This window comes from Neopsephotus bourkii, unplaced genomic scaffold, assembly GCF_033783945.1.
Source record: "Neopsephotus bourkii isolate Nb327-2 ecotype Australia unplaced genomic scaffold, CSIRO-AGI_Nbou_v1 NB_1376, whole genome shotgun sequence".
Lineage (NCBI taxonomy): Eukaryota > Metazoa > Chordata > Aves > Psittaciformes > Psittacidae > Neopsephotus > Neopsephotus bourkii.
This window is the reverse complement of record NW_026901855.1, coordinates 5,320,674-5,339,462: the sequence shown is the minus strand read 5'-3', so window position 1 is coordinate 5,339,462 and position 18,789 is coordinate 5,320,674. Positions and strand designations below refer to the sequence as shown.

General features: G+C 42.4%; 1 protein-coding gene across 4 annotated transcripts in view; it reads left to right on the top strand.

Moving 5' to 3' along the window:
* Positions 1-1,950: 1,950 nt before the first annotated feature.
* Positions 1,951-18,789, top strand: part of STON2 (stonin 2) — a 69,256-nt gene continuing 52,417 nt past the window's right edge. The window contains exons 1-3 of one of the 4 annotated variants that reach the window (XM_061367549.1): positions 1,951-1,972; positions 17,381-17,593; positions 18,008-18,262. In XM_061367549.1, the coding sequence (XP_061223533.1) occupies positions 17,506-17,593; positions 18,008-18,262 (343 nt within the window). In that variant the 5' untranslated portion in view covers positions 1,951-1,972; positions 17,381-17,505. Of the gene's footprint in view, positions 1,973-2,468; positions 2,616-17,380; positions 17,594-18,007; positions 18,263-18,789 lie in introns of those variants that run through there. The other 3 variants (XM_061367548.1, XM_061367550.1, XM_061367551.1) reach the window with 3 other exon arrangements.

Here is an 18,789-nt window from a genome sequence, read left to right as displayed (position 1 = left end):
AACTGTTCCTGGCAGCATTTGTAGCTGCCTTTGTGACTACAGGCTCATAGTACTGTTGCGCAACGTTACTCTGTAATGGCTGATCCTGATGCTGCTATTCAGAAACAAATGAAGAAAAAAGAAGAAACACGGTTCAGGACTTGACTGAAACCAGGAAGGATTGATGGTCCTGGGGCGTTTCAGGTCAGGATCTCTCCCACGCTAGTGCATCAACGGTCAGTGATGTTATTCTCGACCCTGTATTCATTAAAGATGGAGGAGATAGAGGGAAGTAACTGGAAAGCTAATCTGTAGTTCTTTCAGCCCATAAATTAATTATGAGAAGAAACAAAGACACCAGTTGTACCTGAGCAGAACTATCCTGTGTCCTTGTTGTAGTTAACCTTTACACGTAGAAATGAGCATGGCTACCAGCCTTAACCTCTCACGGCAAAATGGGCGGTATATACAAATAAACACGGGGGAGTTTTACACTTCTGGGTAAGACTATTCACAATGTGCAAATAGTTTGGCAATGTTCGGGTTGCGTATTATTTTCTCCCAACCACCTCTAGCTGGCACTCTTGTCAGCGTTTTGTGCGAGAGGGTATCTCCACTTCTACCACGGGGGCTTTGATTTCTGAGTGGCGTGTTTTGTTTGAGTGGCATGTTTTAACGCATGTCCCCAGAGGAGTAGGTACCAGTAGTAAACCTTCAAGCCCTGAAAGCTCCTTCGAGACACAATCAAGCGAAGCAGTGCTGCTAACTGCCAATCAGAACATCAGTTATCATAACTGTGTGGTTATCTGGTACTTTTCACCAGACTTCCCCAGTGGTTTACATGAGCACTTAAAAAACTGATAGTTCACCCAGAGAAGAGTTACATTTCTGTAATGTTATTCTTTTTTTTTTTTACAGTGAGTCCCCACTACTAATAAAAGCTCTTATGATAATGTTTACTGCAATGCTGGAATCATGGAATGGTTAGAGTCGGAAAGGACTTTAAGATGTTCTAGTGCATCTAATTAAGGTTATTGATCTTTCTCAGCTTGCAACGTTCAGATTTGCAGGAAGCTCTCTGGTGACTTTCGTCGCTTCTGCAGCTCTCCAGAGTCATCCTCCGAATCCACCAGTGGGTGTGTGTGTGCACAGCCATGCTTGCATTTGTGCATGTTTTTGGTGCACGTGCTCATTATCCATAACCCGCCTTTCATTGGAAGCTTTGAAATTGTAGTAGGTTTACAAATTAAAGCCTCCGTAATGACATTTGCATATACAAAGTGCAACTTGAAATCTTTAAAGTCACAAATGATAGTTTAGCTATATGTTATTATGTCTGTAACTCTACTACCACTTGCCAGCTTAAAACCAACTTGGTTCACAGATGCTGCAGTTATCTTGATTAGTCCTGACTGGTATAAATCGTGGGGCTATTTGCTGATCTGTGAAATCCATCGTCTAACAAAATAGACACTTCTGTTAATTTGTATTAGAAGCGGGTACACAAAATCATTAGTTACAACTAACTATTGTCGTATTTAAGCATGCCAGTGGAATGAGCCCGAGCAGAATGAGGTTTCTGTGTTGTATTTTTCTATCTACACATTCGGGTTTTGCATTTCTGCAAGAGCGGGCAGCTGCCGGTGAGATAGCAACGCGTGTTGGCTCTTGACTCGTGTTTAACAACAGGCCGTGCACCTCTTTATCGTGGATCCGCTCCGGGAACAAGGATACGACCGCCTGCTCCAACCCTCCCACCGCCGACGGCTGCACCGGCCGCTCGCTGGAGGCCGCTCGCAGGATCCTGCCCGGCCTCTCGGGCCGCCCCGGCCAATGCGGCTCCGCGGCCCCCCGCGTCGCCGGGGAGCGCCCAATGGTGGCGGCGCTGCGCTGCCGCTGGCCGGGGGGCGGGACGAGACGGGGCCGCGCCGCCGTTGCTCGGCGCTGTCCGTACCGTGCCCCGGGGAGCGCCGCGCCGCCCCCGCTGCCGCAGGTGGGTCTGCGCGGGAAGCGGGTGGTGGGGAGCTGCGGGGCGGGGGGTGCGCGCCTCTCCTGATAACCAGGGACGGGCGCAGCGGCTCCGGTTCGTCGGAGCGCAGGGCCAGGCGGAGGAGTCCCAGGCACCGGAGCAGGGGAGAGCTAAACTAAAGGCAGGTGACGGAGCCGGGGCTGCCGCTTTATCCCGCTGTACTTCAAAGAGGGGCCGGCCTCCGCTGCGCGCCCGGTGGAGCCCAAGTTCACCTCCGTCCCCCAGGCCCCCTTGCCCTGGCCGGGGCTCACGGCTCCGCTCGCAGACCTGACCGGCAGGACTGTGCGTCCCCCTCCCCCGGATCTCACACCCACCTCATGGCTGTTTTCGAGGAAGACTGTGATAAACAGCGTAGCCACCCCCAGCCATCCTCTCCCAAATCAGGGCTGTCCTCTAGGGTCTGTAATAATGCACGCTGTGTTTCCATGCAAGCCCTAGCAACTCATTACTCTGCGTCTGCAGAAGGGTTAATGAGTCATTAACAGCGGCATGTGGAAGCTGCATGTATCCACCTACCCCTCAGCTGCTCCATGCAATTACTCATGTTTTGGATTTTTCCTTGCTTGAGCCTACTGAACTGTGCTGTTTTTGAAACGTTTTTCTGCGGGTTAAGATATTGCAAAGCAAAGAAAAATCACTCATCTTTCTGTCTCGTTTGAATACACTAGGTAAATTATAGGTTTTAAAAGCTCTAATTAGATATTTCCATGCCAAGTGGATTTTTTATGTTGATATATGGCCAGACAGCCCCCTCTCTACACGTTTGCCAAGTTCATGTTTCTTTCTGTACTGCAGCTCTACTTTTCTGTGTTGATTTTTGTTAATTGTTTTGTTGAGTAATTGGCTGTAATCAGACTCAACTTTTATTATTTTTCTCTCTCTTCCCTTCCCCTCCCCCTCCCCCCCTTTTAATCCTTTCTGAGACTTCAGTTTTTCAGAAGGAAGCAGGTTAAAAAACGCTCTAGTGCTGGGCTAGGTCAGGCGATGCCTTACAGCTCACATCTTCCCATGCCTGGTTGTGCCTTTTGCTGGGAATTATCCTTAGAATAACTTCACTGTATTGGTTTGAGGGCACTTTTAGTATTGTCAAGGCACAGATTTGGCGAACGTTGGCATTTCTTGTGAATCACCAATGAATCATTCTTGTCTCCTGTGAAACGTGCGTTTTGTAAACTTACTAGTTTGGGCAAGTAAATTTCGAACCACAGGTTGATTGCAGAATGCCTGTGTGCAGTAATTGTGGCATGTGATTTCTTGGTTTATTTCCTCTGCTGAGGACTGAAATGTACCTGGTGTTACACAGGCAGGTGAGCTCTACACTTTGTCTTAATGTTTTTCCAGGTAAGCAGGCTTATGTTAGCAAATGAAGTTTGTGTTATCCCAGGAAAGCTTGACGAGCGGTGTCCCCTTCTCCAGGGAGATGTATTACATGGGATTATGCAACATTTACGAGTTCCCTAAATACTTAGTTTCTAAAACGGCTGGGTTCTCTGTTCTCCAAGAATTTTAAGATTTGGTTGATTGTAATATAAAGTAATATTTGCTGTGAATTACATTTAATCTGTTATATCATGCTTCTGTTGGGGAAGTCTTTGACTTTTCTGTATAACATTAAAGGCTTTTCATGATACTCCTGTGGAGGTCTGAAGTACAAAGTAGCAGTAACTCCCAAGCAGATCTGACATACCGTTTTCCTTAGGTATTGGAATGGCAGCTTTAGTGATCATTGTTCTTTTATAGCTGTAGCTTTTAAATTAGTTTTAAAATATGAATGCCATCAGCAGGCATTCATATTAAACTTTCCAATAAGAGGAAAGGTCAAGGGTTTTTTTATCACATATGTTGCACTGTATCTCAGTTCTGACTAGTTGTACTCTCTTATCATGTCCTTAATTATCATCAAGGATTTAACAGCATACCTTGGTCTTTAACTGCAGATCTCTCCTTTACATGAGTTCTTTGGATCCCTCATTACACAGTGTTATCATTAATACTCTGCTGTGTGGTTGGTTTAGATTACAGTCCAAGGCGCACAATGTAAAAAAGCAACAGCTACATCTTAGTAGTAGCGAGCTCCCCATCTCAAGTCATAGTTTGCACTACCTTGCCATCTATCTCCATAGGAACTAGCAGCTGGTACAGTTCCCTGTTTGAGAAACCCAGACGGTGTGTGGGTTAACACCATACTGTGAGGGGGCTAAATTGTGAAGTCCTTAATTTTCAGCTAACCCAAGTCTGGCATCAGCAAATGAAGATGAGAAGTGGTATCTCTGTGTGTTACAACTCTCTCAAGATGTTCTGCTCTGCAAGGCTTCTGCCCCTGTTGTACAACAGGGGACTTTTCCACTCAGCAAAGCAGTTGCCAAGGTGGTTTCAGCTACAAAGTTGTAGCTTGTGGGTTCTCCTGCTCTGACACTTTGCTCCTGGTTGTACCCTTTCTTCATGCAGCTTTTAATCCGAGTATTGCACAAAGGCTTTGTGAGAAGCATCTGTCATAGTCTTTGCCACTAAACTAGCAGAATAAATGAATCCCAGATAGGGATTCCCTCTTAACTTCTGCCATCAATTTTCACTGTCTTTTAAATATGAAAATAAGGTGAATGGTGTGGAAGGTCCTATTTCTTTCATAACTTCAGGGTGTAAAATTTCAGAGATTGACACTGAGAAAGACCTGATAGAATGGAGTCCCATGGAGATAGCAGGGGATAAGCATCAGTGCTCCAGGATTACATTCTTTTCTGGAAAATATAGATGCAAATACATTAGTGCGTTAGTTAAAGCAGGAATGGATGTTTGAAATGATTGTCCTGATCCTCCGCACTTAACTACACTTCAGTTTGCATCTCAGAGCAAGTAAACTGATTTTGTTTGAAATGAAACTGCGTCAGAGCTACTCCAGGAGCTCGCTTAATGTACTCCAAGTGCTAATGCAAATTCAGCCTGCAGGATCAGGCAGGAGATAATTGGAAGTAAAAGCCACAAAAAGAGTATGGTGAAAGCTGTGCCCTCAATGCCAAGTATTTCACCCTATAGCTCTGCACCTACCTGTAAGGTTTTACACTGCTTGCTAGTGTAGACTTAGGATATAACATCTTGAACAACTTACTAACAATTTTTTAAATGTGACATAAACATTAGTATATATTTACAGAAAAAAAATACAAGGAAAAATGTAAACATCATAGTAAAATGTTAAAAAAAGTTAAGACTTCAATGCATGTGTCCCGTAAATAATGATAGAAACAAATAATGCTTTATTAATAGAAAATAATCTTAAAAGGAGTAGCTTACTAAAATGTATAGGTTTCTTAAACATCAGTTCCATAGAGAAACAGTTCATGAAAGGCAGCCGTGAAATTGAAGACCTCTCTCTAAAGCTCTCACCCATCTCCAAAGTCCTTCACTAGCTGCTTTCCTGACAGCAAATGCTTTTTAAAATGTTGGAAGTATTTTATCAGCAGTGATATGTTGAGGTTTATCATTCCACTGCACTGAAGTGTCTAGAAATACGTATAAGACTTTGTTGAAGTTTACATTTTTATTTATTGGAAGAGGTCATGCTCCAGGAACGTCTTGATTAGTTGTGCCATTACTTCAAGTCAGCACTTTGTGATTTCATCTTGTATGGCTCAGGGGCATTCATCTGAAATGAGAAATAAGTCTCTGAGTAGCAAACCACTGCTGAGTGCCTCTTGTTCATTCTTTGCAGAGTAAGGCAGTTGTTCTGTGTTTGGTACTGACAAGGCGGGGTAGGCAGATTGCAATCATACTGATACGTTTTATTGTATAATGTCATTTACCTTGAATATTAAATGTGGTTTTTAAGCTTTGTTACAGACATTCCCCTTGGGAAGACAGAACTCCTAGGAAAGAGTCCTGAAAGAAATAAATAATAGCCTTAGAAGTAATGAAGGAGGAAGCCAAAATGTAGCATAGGAAAATAACCTGAAAATGTGTGTGTGTGGGGGTGTTATTTAATTATAATAAAAAAATAAATATATTATAATTATAATAACAGGAAATACCTTCATAGACACTGTGTGACCAGGAGTGTGTACTGTAGAGTTTGTGGGATTAGACTCCCTGGGGGGGGGGGGGGGATGATGTACATTAACACAGTGTGTCAATGAAAGGGGAAATAAGTGTATTGTATTTTTGACTGTGATTTGGTTGCCTTAATTTGGGTGTGAAGAAGACATACAACCCTAAGTTAATTGCCATAGCCTTTTTGGAGGGGGGTTTACCTCATTCAAAAATAGATCAGAGGAAGGATCCTCTGGAGGTGTTGTGTTCCTTCTGTTGACTATAAACAGAGCATCAGGTGACTATCTCAGATGTCTAACTGGGCATCTGGAATTAAATGAGATGTGATCCATCTTGCTTTATTAATGTAGCTAAACTACACGTGTTGCACAATTCCTTCAGCTTGAAACAGAGGACGGAACTGACTGGTATCCTCCGGGATCCTAGAAAGGAGCTCTAGTAGTGCGGAACTACCCTAACGTGCAAAGAGCAGGCAGTGTGTTTGGGAGCTGAGAATCGGAGCAGAGCTCCTGGTCCAAGGGCAGCAGACCTGCCTGGTGAGCTGGACAGAAAGGATGTCTTTTTGCTGAGCTGTGTTTCTTGCTTCATTATGCTCTTTTAGGCCAAGTTTTAGTTGGCATTTATAGGCATGAGTATTTATAGCAACTAATTCTTTGTGGGCCTATGGGTTTGCCAGCTGTGAAATGAAATGAAAGAATTATCTTGACTTTTGAAAAAGGGGGTGAGTATCTGATATAGTAATTTTGTTCTCTTGCTGTCTGAAGCAGGGGCCTCTTGTGAACAGAAGGTAGCATTTTGCAGAACTGCGTGGTGGTTTTGTGGTTGTGTGGGTGATGGAAATGCATGGAAAAAGTACTACTAAGTGGTTTTGAAAAGAGAAAGTATTACTAGCTGTATAACTGGAACCTGAGCTGGTCAAGCTCCACAGCACAAGCCCAGTTTATTTTCTAATAAAGTAGTTTCAGTGGAACAGCTGTAGGGAAGAATTTGGCCTATGGAGTTTGATGATTAGTTCTTTAATTGCTAAGCTGCTCCTGAGGACAGACACTACCAGAAATGCTTCTTTCTCTCTGATCTGCGTTGTTTCCAGTTCGCTGGAGTTCAAATACTTACCTGGCTAAAAAGTTTATCCTAGTTATAAAAATTATATGTAGCGCAAACTTCAACTGCGTGTTCCTAAATCTCGTTCCAAATTACAAGGTGCGCAAGTTCAGCATGCGGAGCAAGATCTCAGCTGATAGGTGCATGGATTTGCCAGAATCTCATATGTCACTGAAGGGGATAAAACTGAGGTAAAATAGGTTCCACAGATCAGTACTTTCCCCTTCTAAATAACTAATTTCTGTCTTCTACAATCTAGTTGTTCAGTCTCTCTACATTGAGGCAGACGTGTTAGTGTACTGCACTATGTGCATGCTCAGAGTGCAGCACCAGCATTCACTTTTTCCCCAGAAAGGTTGCAAGTTGTCCCTCTATTCAATCCAGGCTGTTCGTACGAGTATGTTTGGAGCTAAGACGGATTGAGGGTGGGCACAGACCTTTGGGAGCTGCATTGAGGTCTTCAGTGATACCAAAACAGGCACTAACTTTGAAGTGATAATCCCTTCTTTTCAATAAGGCTGTCTTGAAAAAAGCTGTAATTCTGCTGATTTTTGGTGGTTTGTAACATGCTTTTGTTTATTTATGTGAATTACGCCAGTGTCAAATCTGCAATTCTGCCAGCAAGTCATGAGGTGCAACTTCTGTCTTGGTAGCAGAAACGGAGTCCCAGTCCCCTTGAGTGTCTAGGCCTTTGTGAGAGGGAGGTAAATATCTCTAACACTTTAAAATCTACTTGTCTGTATCCCATTTCCAAAACATGCCCCCTGGGTAAGGCAGTATTTGCCAAAGGTTAGCTGGGCTCAAATTCCCCAGAGCTGGCAAGAGAGCAGTAATGCTGCATCAGTGTTGCCTTGAACTGGTATTTCCACATATCTCAACACTGTGAAATGAGATGTATCGTGCGCTGAGGAACAGGATAACCGTGGTCGCTTGTGGCTACGTAAGGTTGGGTGGGGAAGTGAGGTGACCTGACAGCGTTACTTCCACTTGTAGAGCAGGCTCAGCGAGCAGCTGTGCTGTCGCACAGACAGCACTGCTGCTAGTGTTACCTGAGAGGGATTGCGTAGAGGAGGATATCCAGATTCCAGATTTTTTTAATGAAAACAATCCTTGCTGTTGTACCGAAGTGCCCAGGATCCATCCCCGTGTCTGCAGTGCTTTATGTTCATTTTTCAACCAAGTGAGTGAAGTCTTTATAAAGTTCTCTCTGCTCTGTTTTCCTGACTAGACTGCAGTCTGCAAGGCAACCCTAACCCTATCTTACACCTCTGGGGGGCTTGGGTGGAAGGGGGTGTTGGGGTTGGGGTCGGGGTCATCTTGGTGGTTTTAGGTGTTGTGGGGTTTTTTACCCTATTGTTCTACTAAAGCACGTGGATAACACAAAATAGGTGATGCATAAGTCAGACCTGATGCCTTCCTCCAAAGAAAATAACCTTTGGGTTACACAGTATCTGACAGCACCCAGAAATGTAACATGGATTAAATTCTTGTCTAAAAATCTGGGAGGCAGGATATTGTGTTAACCAAGTCCAGCTGAGAGCTGAGTATGTTTGAGACTTCACTTGTCTTACCATGTGAGTTTCATATTTTAGTTTCCACGTACATAAGTTGAAAGTGTAGGCAACTAGGGCACCCTTTGGGATACTCAGAATGCAGTTACATTTTAAATGATTTACTGATAAAACAAATGCCTGTTATTTGAAACTGAAGAGTTAGTTGTATGAAAAGAATAGTGAAATATCTCACTTGGTTTGGTTTGTTTGTTGATTTATTTATTTTTTCTTTTATTAGAGGATTGATTTGGAGTGGGCAGCTAAATTACTCCATATCTTCACAACACGACATTTTGAAAGATCATATCATATTCCTATTTCTGTGTGAAAACTGGAGTTTTTTTCATGTACCTATAAAGACCCATTTGTTTAGTTTTAGATTTGCTGTACTATGTGCGAGTACATGCACCTTATACATACAGCATATACAGCGCTCGTATACCACTGTCTCAAGCCAGGCACGTGAGGAGCTGCCATTACAGAAGCTTACCCAGCAGTTTTTGGGGTTTAGCTCCCTGCTGTTCCAGTTTTGACAGTTTACTTTGACAGTAGTGCCCCAACTACTGAGTGATTAACTGTTGTCCGTGGTTTGGGTTTTGGCTTTTATTTTCTTCTTAATCATTCTGGTTTATGATCTGCTGGTGGATAGCCTCACAAACGCATTGGTGCAGTGGCTGTTTGTTTGAGCCATTCCAAGCACTGTGAAACCAGGGACTGTGACACACACTGTGGGAGCGAAATCATATGAATTTCAATGTATAGTATTGTGTTTTTGTCAATGCCCTGAATGCTTCATAACTGGACATTTGTGTCAGATTAAAAGATGAGCATCTCATGAAATGCTGGTATTAACTATATGATGGTTTTGAGTGTGAGAAGCAACTGGTCCTTCTTCCTGCTGTTGATACTCAGACTTGCAATGGCTTCTCTTCTAGCTTCCTCGGTAAAATACTGAGTGTAATAAAACATGCGTGATTTGCTGCCTCCATATGCCACAGGGGTCTGCTTCTCACAGTGTACCCCTGCAGCACCTACATGATCTCAGGTGGATAGATGACAACATACCTTGGATTCCTCTTCTGGAATGCATAAGCTTGCCTGCTGTCTCACAGGCATAGCTAACTATCAAACGGGTTGTACCATAACAATGAGCAGCTGCTGTTCACCGATCCAGATGATGCCAAAGTGTTGGTAGTTAGAAAGCAGAGAATTCTGAACTTCATTATCAGCAATGGACTCTACCCTATTGCACCAGGAAATTTAAATTCCATTTAACTTTAAAGTCCCTTTAAATTCAATCTTTGCTCAGGCATGTTTTTTTCCTAGAGTTGCTTTTTGTTCTTTTGAAACAGGAGTAGTCATGCTAACCAAACAGCACCATCAAGTCTAATGGGCCTATATTTAGAATGTCTAAAATAGAGAGTGACAACAAACGTGATATTTGTGGGTTGCCCTGAAGGGCTGCAGTGACCTGACATCACATGAAGTTGCATAATCTCAACTGACTCTCCAGGCACTAGAAATGAGGAAAGACCAGTTGGATCATCCATGGAATTTTCTGCCAGGGCAGGCTTATTCCCTGTGATACCTCTTCCACAGCATTGTTATTTGTCTGGCTTTAAATAATCATGCAGGACTTCCTTAAGCTGAGGGACAGCCACAATTTTAAGGTTGCCTTTATATATAAAAATCAAAAGGGATCTCCCTTGTAGTAAAAATCCCTTTTTAAACTCTTTTCCCTGGAAAGGGACAAGCTGCTGGTACAACTTAGAGGTTATAAGAGATGTTACATAGAAGCACAGTTATATAGAAGGTATTTTTATATATGTAGTTCTTAGTTATATGGAAGTAACAGAGAAGGCTTGGACTGGAGATGGCTTTCTCACTCAGTATTCCTAATCTTTCTTTCCAGCCAGCATTCAGCACAGGAAAACTTCTTTGCTTGCTTTCATGACTGCATTGCTTCCTCAATGGTCCTTGTCTTCCTGCTGCTTTCACAGTTGGATTCTGTATTTTTCCCTTGCTCTGAATCTGTTCTCCTGTTCACAGCTCAGCTAGATGAATGCCCATCCTCTCTGTAGCCATACAGCCTCCAGTGAAGCATCTCTGTCTATAGAATCCAGTTTTTCCCTTGTCTTGAATGTGGCTAGTGTTCGAGGGCTTGACTTTTTTCTTTCTTTTTCTTTCCTGTTTTTGTTTTTTGTGTGTGTCTTTTTTTTTTTTCTTCTCCTAGCTTTCTTAGTGTAAAATGAGTTTAACTGATACTGATTAATGGCAACTAATTATACCCACCATTTTCAGGGAAGAGTTTTCAGCTAACTTCTAAAATGATCTTTATTGCAATTGAGAAGATAAAGCCCTGATTTCATGTGTGCAATTGAAACTAGTCCTGAGGCACAGGAAGAATTATGCTGGCTCTCCTTTTATAAATGGAGGCAGGATCAGGTTTTGAGTTTACCAGTATTCACTGTACAAGCAGTGATTTGTTGCAATGCATATAGGCAATCCTGGAATGTTAGTACCTGGCAGGCAGAACAGGGTGACATTTCATACAAGCCAGCATGTGTGTTTACTAGAAGAGTGTTTACCATGCAGCAGACTATTCCAGCAAAGTTATGATTGCTTACTCACCTCCCTGTTTCTTCTGTCATTAGTCCTAGTTTAGAAGAAGGATAGGTACAGGCAGGGCTCTGTGATCTGTGTTCACCTCTTTATGGCTGTTTGCAGTGATGTCAGGCATCAATGACATAGTTGGTTCAAGGATGGTTAATTGTAGAACATAATGGCTTTTATGTGAGTGAGATAACTTAAATACCACACCTTGATAATCATCACAGCAGCAAGTAAAGTACAGTAGCTTTTGGAGCGTTTGGTAAGTGGAATACATCTGACTATAGCTTGTCTATGCTCAGTTTAGACAAGAACATATAAAAGCATCAATATCGCACGTGTGAACCAGGGTGCTCAGTGGAAGCTTTTTTCTATTAATTTCTTGTATTATTCCCTTTTTCATGTTTGAAAGAAGAAACCAGTTTTTAAGCCCAGTGTCCTTCTCGTACTGTGGTTTGGAACATCACTTATTATAGCATTATGTTGTGCAATAGTTATGAATACTGCAGATGCACCATCCTGAAGCAGACAAAGTGTGACATATGTAATGGTCAGGTGTGGAAGTCTGGGATGGAGGTGCTGGTTTGGATTTCTGCCTTGTGGAGGCCTTGGGAAGGGAAGGAAGAGTGGTGAGGACCGTGCATTCACCCTTTCATCAGATGATGCTACCAACCTGTCTCTGCTTACTGCACTTAGATTTCTTGTTGCCTCCTGTTATTGCCAACAGAATTTTGTTGACCAAAGGAAAACCTGATCTGTAAAGTGATTCTGAATTAGTCTAGCCCTGGGGAAGGCAAATCTTTAAATTAGTGTTTTGCTTACTGTTTTTCTGTATTTGTGTAATACTAACTAAGGGGGGGGGGGGGGGAGGGAAATCCCAGATTTTACAGATGAAAATGTTCTGCTAAACAAATTGGCATGTCGCCTCTTTCCTGTGATCTTGTACTAATCTAGTTTTAATGTGCTACCATGTTGCTCTATATGGTAAGAGAATTTGCTGGTCTTTACCTCAGGTTCTTGTTTGAGTTGGAAGGCTAGCAGTTCGGGAAATTATCCTTCAAGTTTTAATGCAATTACATGACTGGAAGCTTCAGTTACACTTTGAATGCATCATGGACTCACAGTGAGCTATATTTAAAGTCCTAAAATGTAGAGCTTCTACTTTGCCAGTGTGACTGGGGATGTGAACTATCATTGCCAAACATTTTGTCTGGCTTGCTCCCTTGGTTTCTGCCTGCTATACATTCTTTCTGATTTCTAATTGTTGCTTTTGTAGGGTGCCTTTCTACATTTCTGAAGCTCTTGGGAGTGTAAGGAGTAGAAGAAGACGTTTTACCGTTTTCTTCCAGTATCAGATTTTGAAGCCCACTAAACAGTATCTTGGCTAACTGGCCTTTGTTATGATGCATCCAGAAGAAGAGAGACCATTGCCTTCTTAACTGCCTGGTATTGCCTGCAGGAGAACATCTTAGGTGGTTTTTTTCTCTCTGGAAAACAGGAGCTTCTGTGGCAGATAAATTGTGGTGTAGAGAAAACATCAGCTGTTGCCCTTTCAGATATTAGCCTTGACGCAAATATTCCCGGGGGAGATGCTTGTGACTTTCTTGCCAACGTGTTCCCTGCAAGCTTTCTTGTATTAACTGTTAGGAAATGTGAGCTTACAACAAAGCTGTGTATTTGTAGGACATGGTTTTATACTTTGTGGCTGGGTTCTTGTGGTGCATAGAAAATAAGGGCATTCCAGGTCAACTCAGCTTTAACACTGCTTCTGTCGCTGACTTGCAGTGTGGATTTAGGCAGATCATATCTATTGGAATAATTTGTTGCGGTCATTAATTAGTGTGGCTGTACTGGATCCCATGCTCAGGAACACCCCCACTGCTTTTCTGTCATCCAACATATCAGATAGCTATAGTCACATTCAGTACCGCTCTCTGCCTCACTCCATCTCTGTCTGAAATTACCAGGGGACAGCAGTAATGACCTGCCTTCTAATGGCACAAAGTGGATTTGACCAAGCTCAGAGGACAGAGCTCTATCAAGGCCCTTGTTACCATTCGCTTAGGTGTAATCTGTAATGGGAAAAGCCATCCCTGCTTCCAGAGAGGCTGCAGGACTTTCACAAGGGACATCTGTTTGTCTCCCTTTGAGCCCTAATCCTTTCTTAGGTATTGAGAGCTTCCATATGAGTGTTCTATGTACCAAGAGGTAACTTGAGATGCTTAAGCAACATTTGAAATCATGGGGCATGTATGAATTAGAGTAACTAAAACTGGGGTAAGTTCTGAAACTCGGTGTTCTGAAACCTGAAAGATTTTCTTAGGACAATTTATAATCTCTATGCATGAAGAAAATACGATTGTAATATTAGGAATACAATAATTGAATAACAAAATATTACTTTATTCCTGTCATTATCTAGGTAATTAATATGGTAAGTTTACCTCAGGCATTTAGGCAGAGACTGGTATTTTCAGTAATAATAATAAAATCCAATTCCTTTATTTCACTGGGCATCTCAAATTTTGGTGTTTGGGTTTTTCATTTGTTTGTTGGGGGGCGGGGGGTGTTTTAGTTGGTTGGGGTTTTTTTCTCTGTCATTTATACTGGGTTTTGGTTTTGCTGTGGCACCCTGAAGTACTGAGGACTTCCTTATGATGCTTGAGAACAGATTTTCAATGTGGAGCTTGTTTATTATTCAGGTCATGCTGTACTGTTGGTCAGTCCTTGTAACAGGCCAAGTTGAGCTCTCTCACACTTGGAAATTTGCCCAAGGCAGCAATCATTCCTCAGTTTGTGCTACTGGATTGTTTTGTCTGTACAGGTTTGCCAAACATGTGGTCAAGATAAAATGACATTTTTCCTTGAGACTTTCCTGGTGTTAGTGAAACTTTATTGTTACAACAAAAGCCATGGTCAGAGTCTTTCCTTTCTTTACTGTCCCTTTGGCTTAGTTTCTTTTTCTGCTATGGGGAATTTAACAGCTTGTCTAGTTGTTTTCCCTTCCATGGTCTCTGTTCCAGAGTTTGAGGATTCCAGGTGAGAGAAAACGAGAGACAAATAGAGAATTTGCAACTCGTTTATTAATATAGGAAAATATAGAGATAGTGAAGGATACTTCCGATGTCTGGTTATCTTACCAACCACGAGGACTCTGTGGAGACTATCAGGAAACCAGCTCTGAGAATCATCATCGCAGTGTGAGGTGGCAGGCTCAAACCTAGCGGGTGTCCATGTGGAGGCAATCTTGACCTGGGTAGTATTAGGTTCTGCCTCCCCCATATGAGGCTCGGGCTTTTATACTGACAAAAATTCGCACTCATTCTGACTCAGGGGGCCAGCCTATATCAGAAGAAGCAGCCAGCAGTACCTGGAAAGGTCTCCAAGGCCTGAGACTTTTCTGGGGAGTTCTAAAGCAGAACTGTCCGGGTAGGAACCAAAGCTGGACTTCCTGGGGAGCAGCCAAAGTGGACAAACAGTACTTTTCTGTCTTTGAGTGTTTCACCACGGACCCTTATCTGTTGTCCCTGACACAGTCTCCTACAATAACCAAATACAAAGTACAATAACCAGTTAATGTTTGGGTCCCTGGGTTTGTAAGAAAATATATAAGCAAGAAAAACAGTATCACTGCATGGATTATGGGATCTTTTTCAGTGGTGCTGCTGTGTAAGTCATGTGTCGTCTTAATTTCTTTTCATATGCATTCTCAGAGTTCCTCTATTCTGAGAATCTCTGACATTATGATACACTCAGGCTGACTTTCCTCACTTTCAGGCCACTTGTCAAAAAACTGTGGTAACTCCGGTAAGCCAACACAATTCCCTTCACCAAACTGGGAAGTCTGTAGAAAATTCCAGCTATGGGGAATTTGCATAGGTGGAGTATGCACTCCATGCTGCACTGTATAGTACTCCGTTGCTTTTCTGAGCTCTAAGTGCTCACTGTCCGTTTTAAGGTGTTTTAAGTTTTGCTGTCTGGTACTGAGTGGATTTAGAAAAGTGTGCTTGTTGCAGGGCAGTAGGGTAAAAGAGCAAAATCATCCTAAAATAACGGTGTAAATCTCCCGCGTACCTCCACAGCTGAAGCAGTCTGTTTTCTTGCTTCTTTCATGTCTCTACTGGAGTCTCTGTGCATTAAGGGCAAGGTAAACTGTTTTCTAATTTCCTGCCATTTCAATCTTCTGTCAAGACTTTTCCAGGAGAGAGAGGCCAGTATTCATTTGTTTGGGAAAAGGAGACTTGATTACAGATATTTAAACAAGTCCAAGACATGCAGCTTAACTAGTCACACAAGGAAAGCAAGATGCTGAGATCATCCTCTCCTTTGCTCATAGGGTGTCCAGGTGACCCTAAATATCTGATTATTATTCTTTCTTAGCTCGCTTCTATGTTTAGCTTTGTAGTTTCTATTAATAGCACCCAGAATGCTAGTAATAGAATGGATGTTGTGCAAGGCAGGCAGAGGTGTCTGCCCACACTGCATGAAAGCAGGCATCCTGCCATGGGAGCAGAGGAAAAGTGGTTTGGGCTGTAGTGCAGCTGTTCTGCCAGCACTAGGGAATTGGTTGTGGAATAAGAGAAAGATATGCAGCGTGACTGACCGTGGGGTGCCATAGGCTCTGGAAAGCTTATAGAGACAGGATCAATCTTCTGATAAATTGCACTTAACCATCAAGATTCTCTTCAGGAATCTTTTTTTTTGTGTTTGCAGAAAACTGTACATTTCGTGTTGAGTTCTGCTTGAAAAGATTCCTCTTCAGACAATGAAAGTGGACCCATGAAGTCTCTGAGTGTCAGGCTGGTTTGTTATTTCCAAAATTATGAAGTTTTCAGCTCTTTCATGCAGCATTTATTTGCTGACCTGCCTTTGGAAGGCTAATAATCATACTGGAAGCTATTTAATGACAAACTTCCTGTTGTCAATGCTTAGAGTGAATGCATTTAAATTTCAGTCTGCTCTTTGGACCTAAATGTTGTTAATGTAGGGTAAAGAAAAGTCTCAGGGAAGTATCTGTTCTTGTACATCAACTTGAAGTTTCACCCAAAAAACTCTTTAGTTAGGTGCGAGACAGCAGGCCAAGAGATGCCACTTAAAGTTTTTTAGAATAGCCAAGTCTGAGTTTTAGTGTTTTCAAGTACTTGAGTACCATGGCGACAAGAGCTTCAATGCTTGATATAATTGGGTACCTAATTCATATGCTTCCCTAGGAGGAGGCAATAGTCCTCTGAGAGTTTTGAAGTTGTCTGCAAACCTGAGGCAGTCATGGGTGCTTGTCAGAGAATTTCTCTCCCTGGACCTAACCTTAGTTACTAGCCAACAACCAGAGCCTTTTGCAGTGGCGCATTCCATCTAGCAGATTCCCAGATCTGTGGGGGGTACATTCTATTGGAGTGCATACTAATTAGAAGTTGCTGTGCCTGTGAAAACATTTGCTGGGCTACAGCAAAATCATGCTTAACTCCAAACAACATCAAATATATTGTTTTTTAAAATTGCGAAGTTCCAGTCTAGCAGCAGAGTTGAAATTGCAGCTGGTTGAGAGGGCATATATTCATACCCAGACCATGATGAGAACGATGGGCAACCCATCACAATCCCAGAAACAGCTACATAAATGTTATTGGTAATGAGACATGCAGTTTATTGCTTGCTCTTAAGAGGGATCAGCCATTGTAAGCAGCAAGATGAGCAAGGACATGCTGACATCTTGGAACTGGGGTTAGGTTCTATCATAATCAAAGTTTGCTAACCCTGGGAGAGTCTTACGACCTTTCATGCTGGGGTTATGAGAAGCATGGCTCCCTGGGTAAGGAATAAACTATTATTTTTGTGATTGATGATTTTAACATGAGGCTGTTTGAAGACCCTCAGATGCTTTAATTTTAAGGAGTTGCTCAAGTGTCCCTCCTCTAGACACAGGAGACATTCCTGTCTCAAAGTTGGCAGCACTTTGACAGTACTGTGCCTGCCATACAGAAGTTGGTACATAAATTGGTTATGGTGGCACTTATTTCTCGCATTTAACAAAAGACATAAATTTATTCCTTTCTTATTTTAACAGCGCTTGAACAGAACAGGAAGTGCAAAAGAGGTGTTTCCCTCTATTGGCTCCTCTTCACTGTGCCTCTCTCCCATTCTAATTCCTCCTTATGATCCCCAAGTGAAGATGAGTAGCCTGCTGCGAGTATGACTTCTCTGACTAGTGTCATTGCCTCCCACCAATCTGAGTGGGTGTCCTTCAGTGATGAGCTGCTCCTCCCTGTTAGCCCACGAGGTAAGCTGTCTGATTGTCTTTGAACATTGTGAGACTTTGTTTGAATTAGACCATCTCCTGTCAGATATCTGGCATCACAGAGCTTGCCTTCTGAGTGGAAGCAGTATGTGCAGAGGTTGAATTATCTCCTGCTACCCTTGCATAATGGGAGAAATTGGGCTGAAGTATTAAATACTCTTCTAATGTGAGATTTCCTTAGCATAGGTCTGTTACAGGGTTTGGATCTGTCCTTTGAGACATCAAAGAAGTCTCACCTTTTATAATCAAGTGCAGATCTATGCCCAGTGTTAGCCTAAAAACTACATTAGGTGAAGGACATTTTCTGCCTACATTTAATGGCAAATTCAGGTATTTCAATAAAAAACAATGAAGTAATAGTGAGTTCTACGAATTCTATTTTCATTTCTCTTTTAGGTAGGACTGAGGAGCCTCTGGAGAAATGTTTTTCTTCATCAGACACCTCCTCAGAAGAGAACCACAATGCGGTTGGAGAATTTCAAGACCTCTCCCACACACAGCAGGAAGATGCAGCTGACCAACCCAGGGTGAATTCTGCTATGCTTGGGAACCATATGTGTCCCAGCACTGATTTGTCATCATCCATCAGTACTTGGGTTCAGTTTGAAGATGCACCATGGACCAGTGCTCCGTCAAACCATGCGCAAGCAGGTGAGGCAAATGCATGAAAAGGTCCCTTCCAGTAACATAACAGAATACACTGAGAGCCTACAGGATTTTTTTCCTTGCTCTTTCTTTTCTCAGAGGTTGAACTTTGACTAGTTTGTACTGTACTTTGACACAGTTAATGTTACCAGGATTTCAAAAATGTCTCGGAATTTTGATCTGGGTTGAACTAGCAGTATTTTAATTTTGTAAAGAAAATGAAAGATTTCTGTGATTCATTCCACTTATGCCTTGACCCTGGAGAAATGCATTCATGGGGAAACAATATAGTGGTGTTTTCAGGAGTGACATTTCTTATGTACAGGTATGAACAGCCATCTTAAAAGTGTGAGCCATGTTTGACACTGTAATCTGGAACTGAGGGAATGGTGATCACTGTCCTTTGTAATCTTAGTCTTTATCTGCTCATATCCCTGTATGGTTTTTGCTGGAAGCTTAGTGAGATCAACAACTAGTGTGCCAGTGCCCATAAGTACTTTCTGCTGTCTTTTGGCGCTGTGATTTAGCAGGTG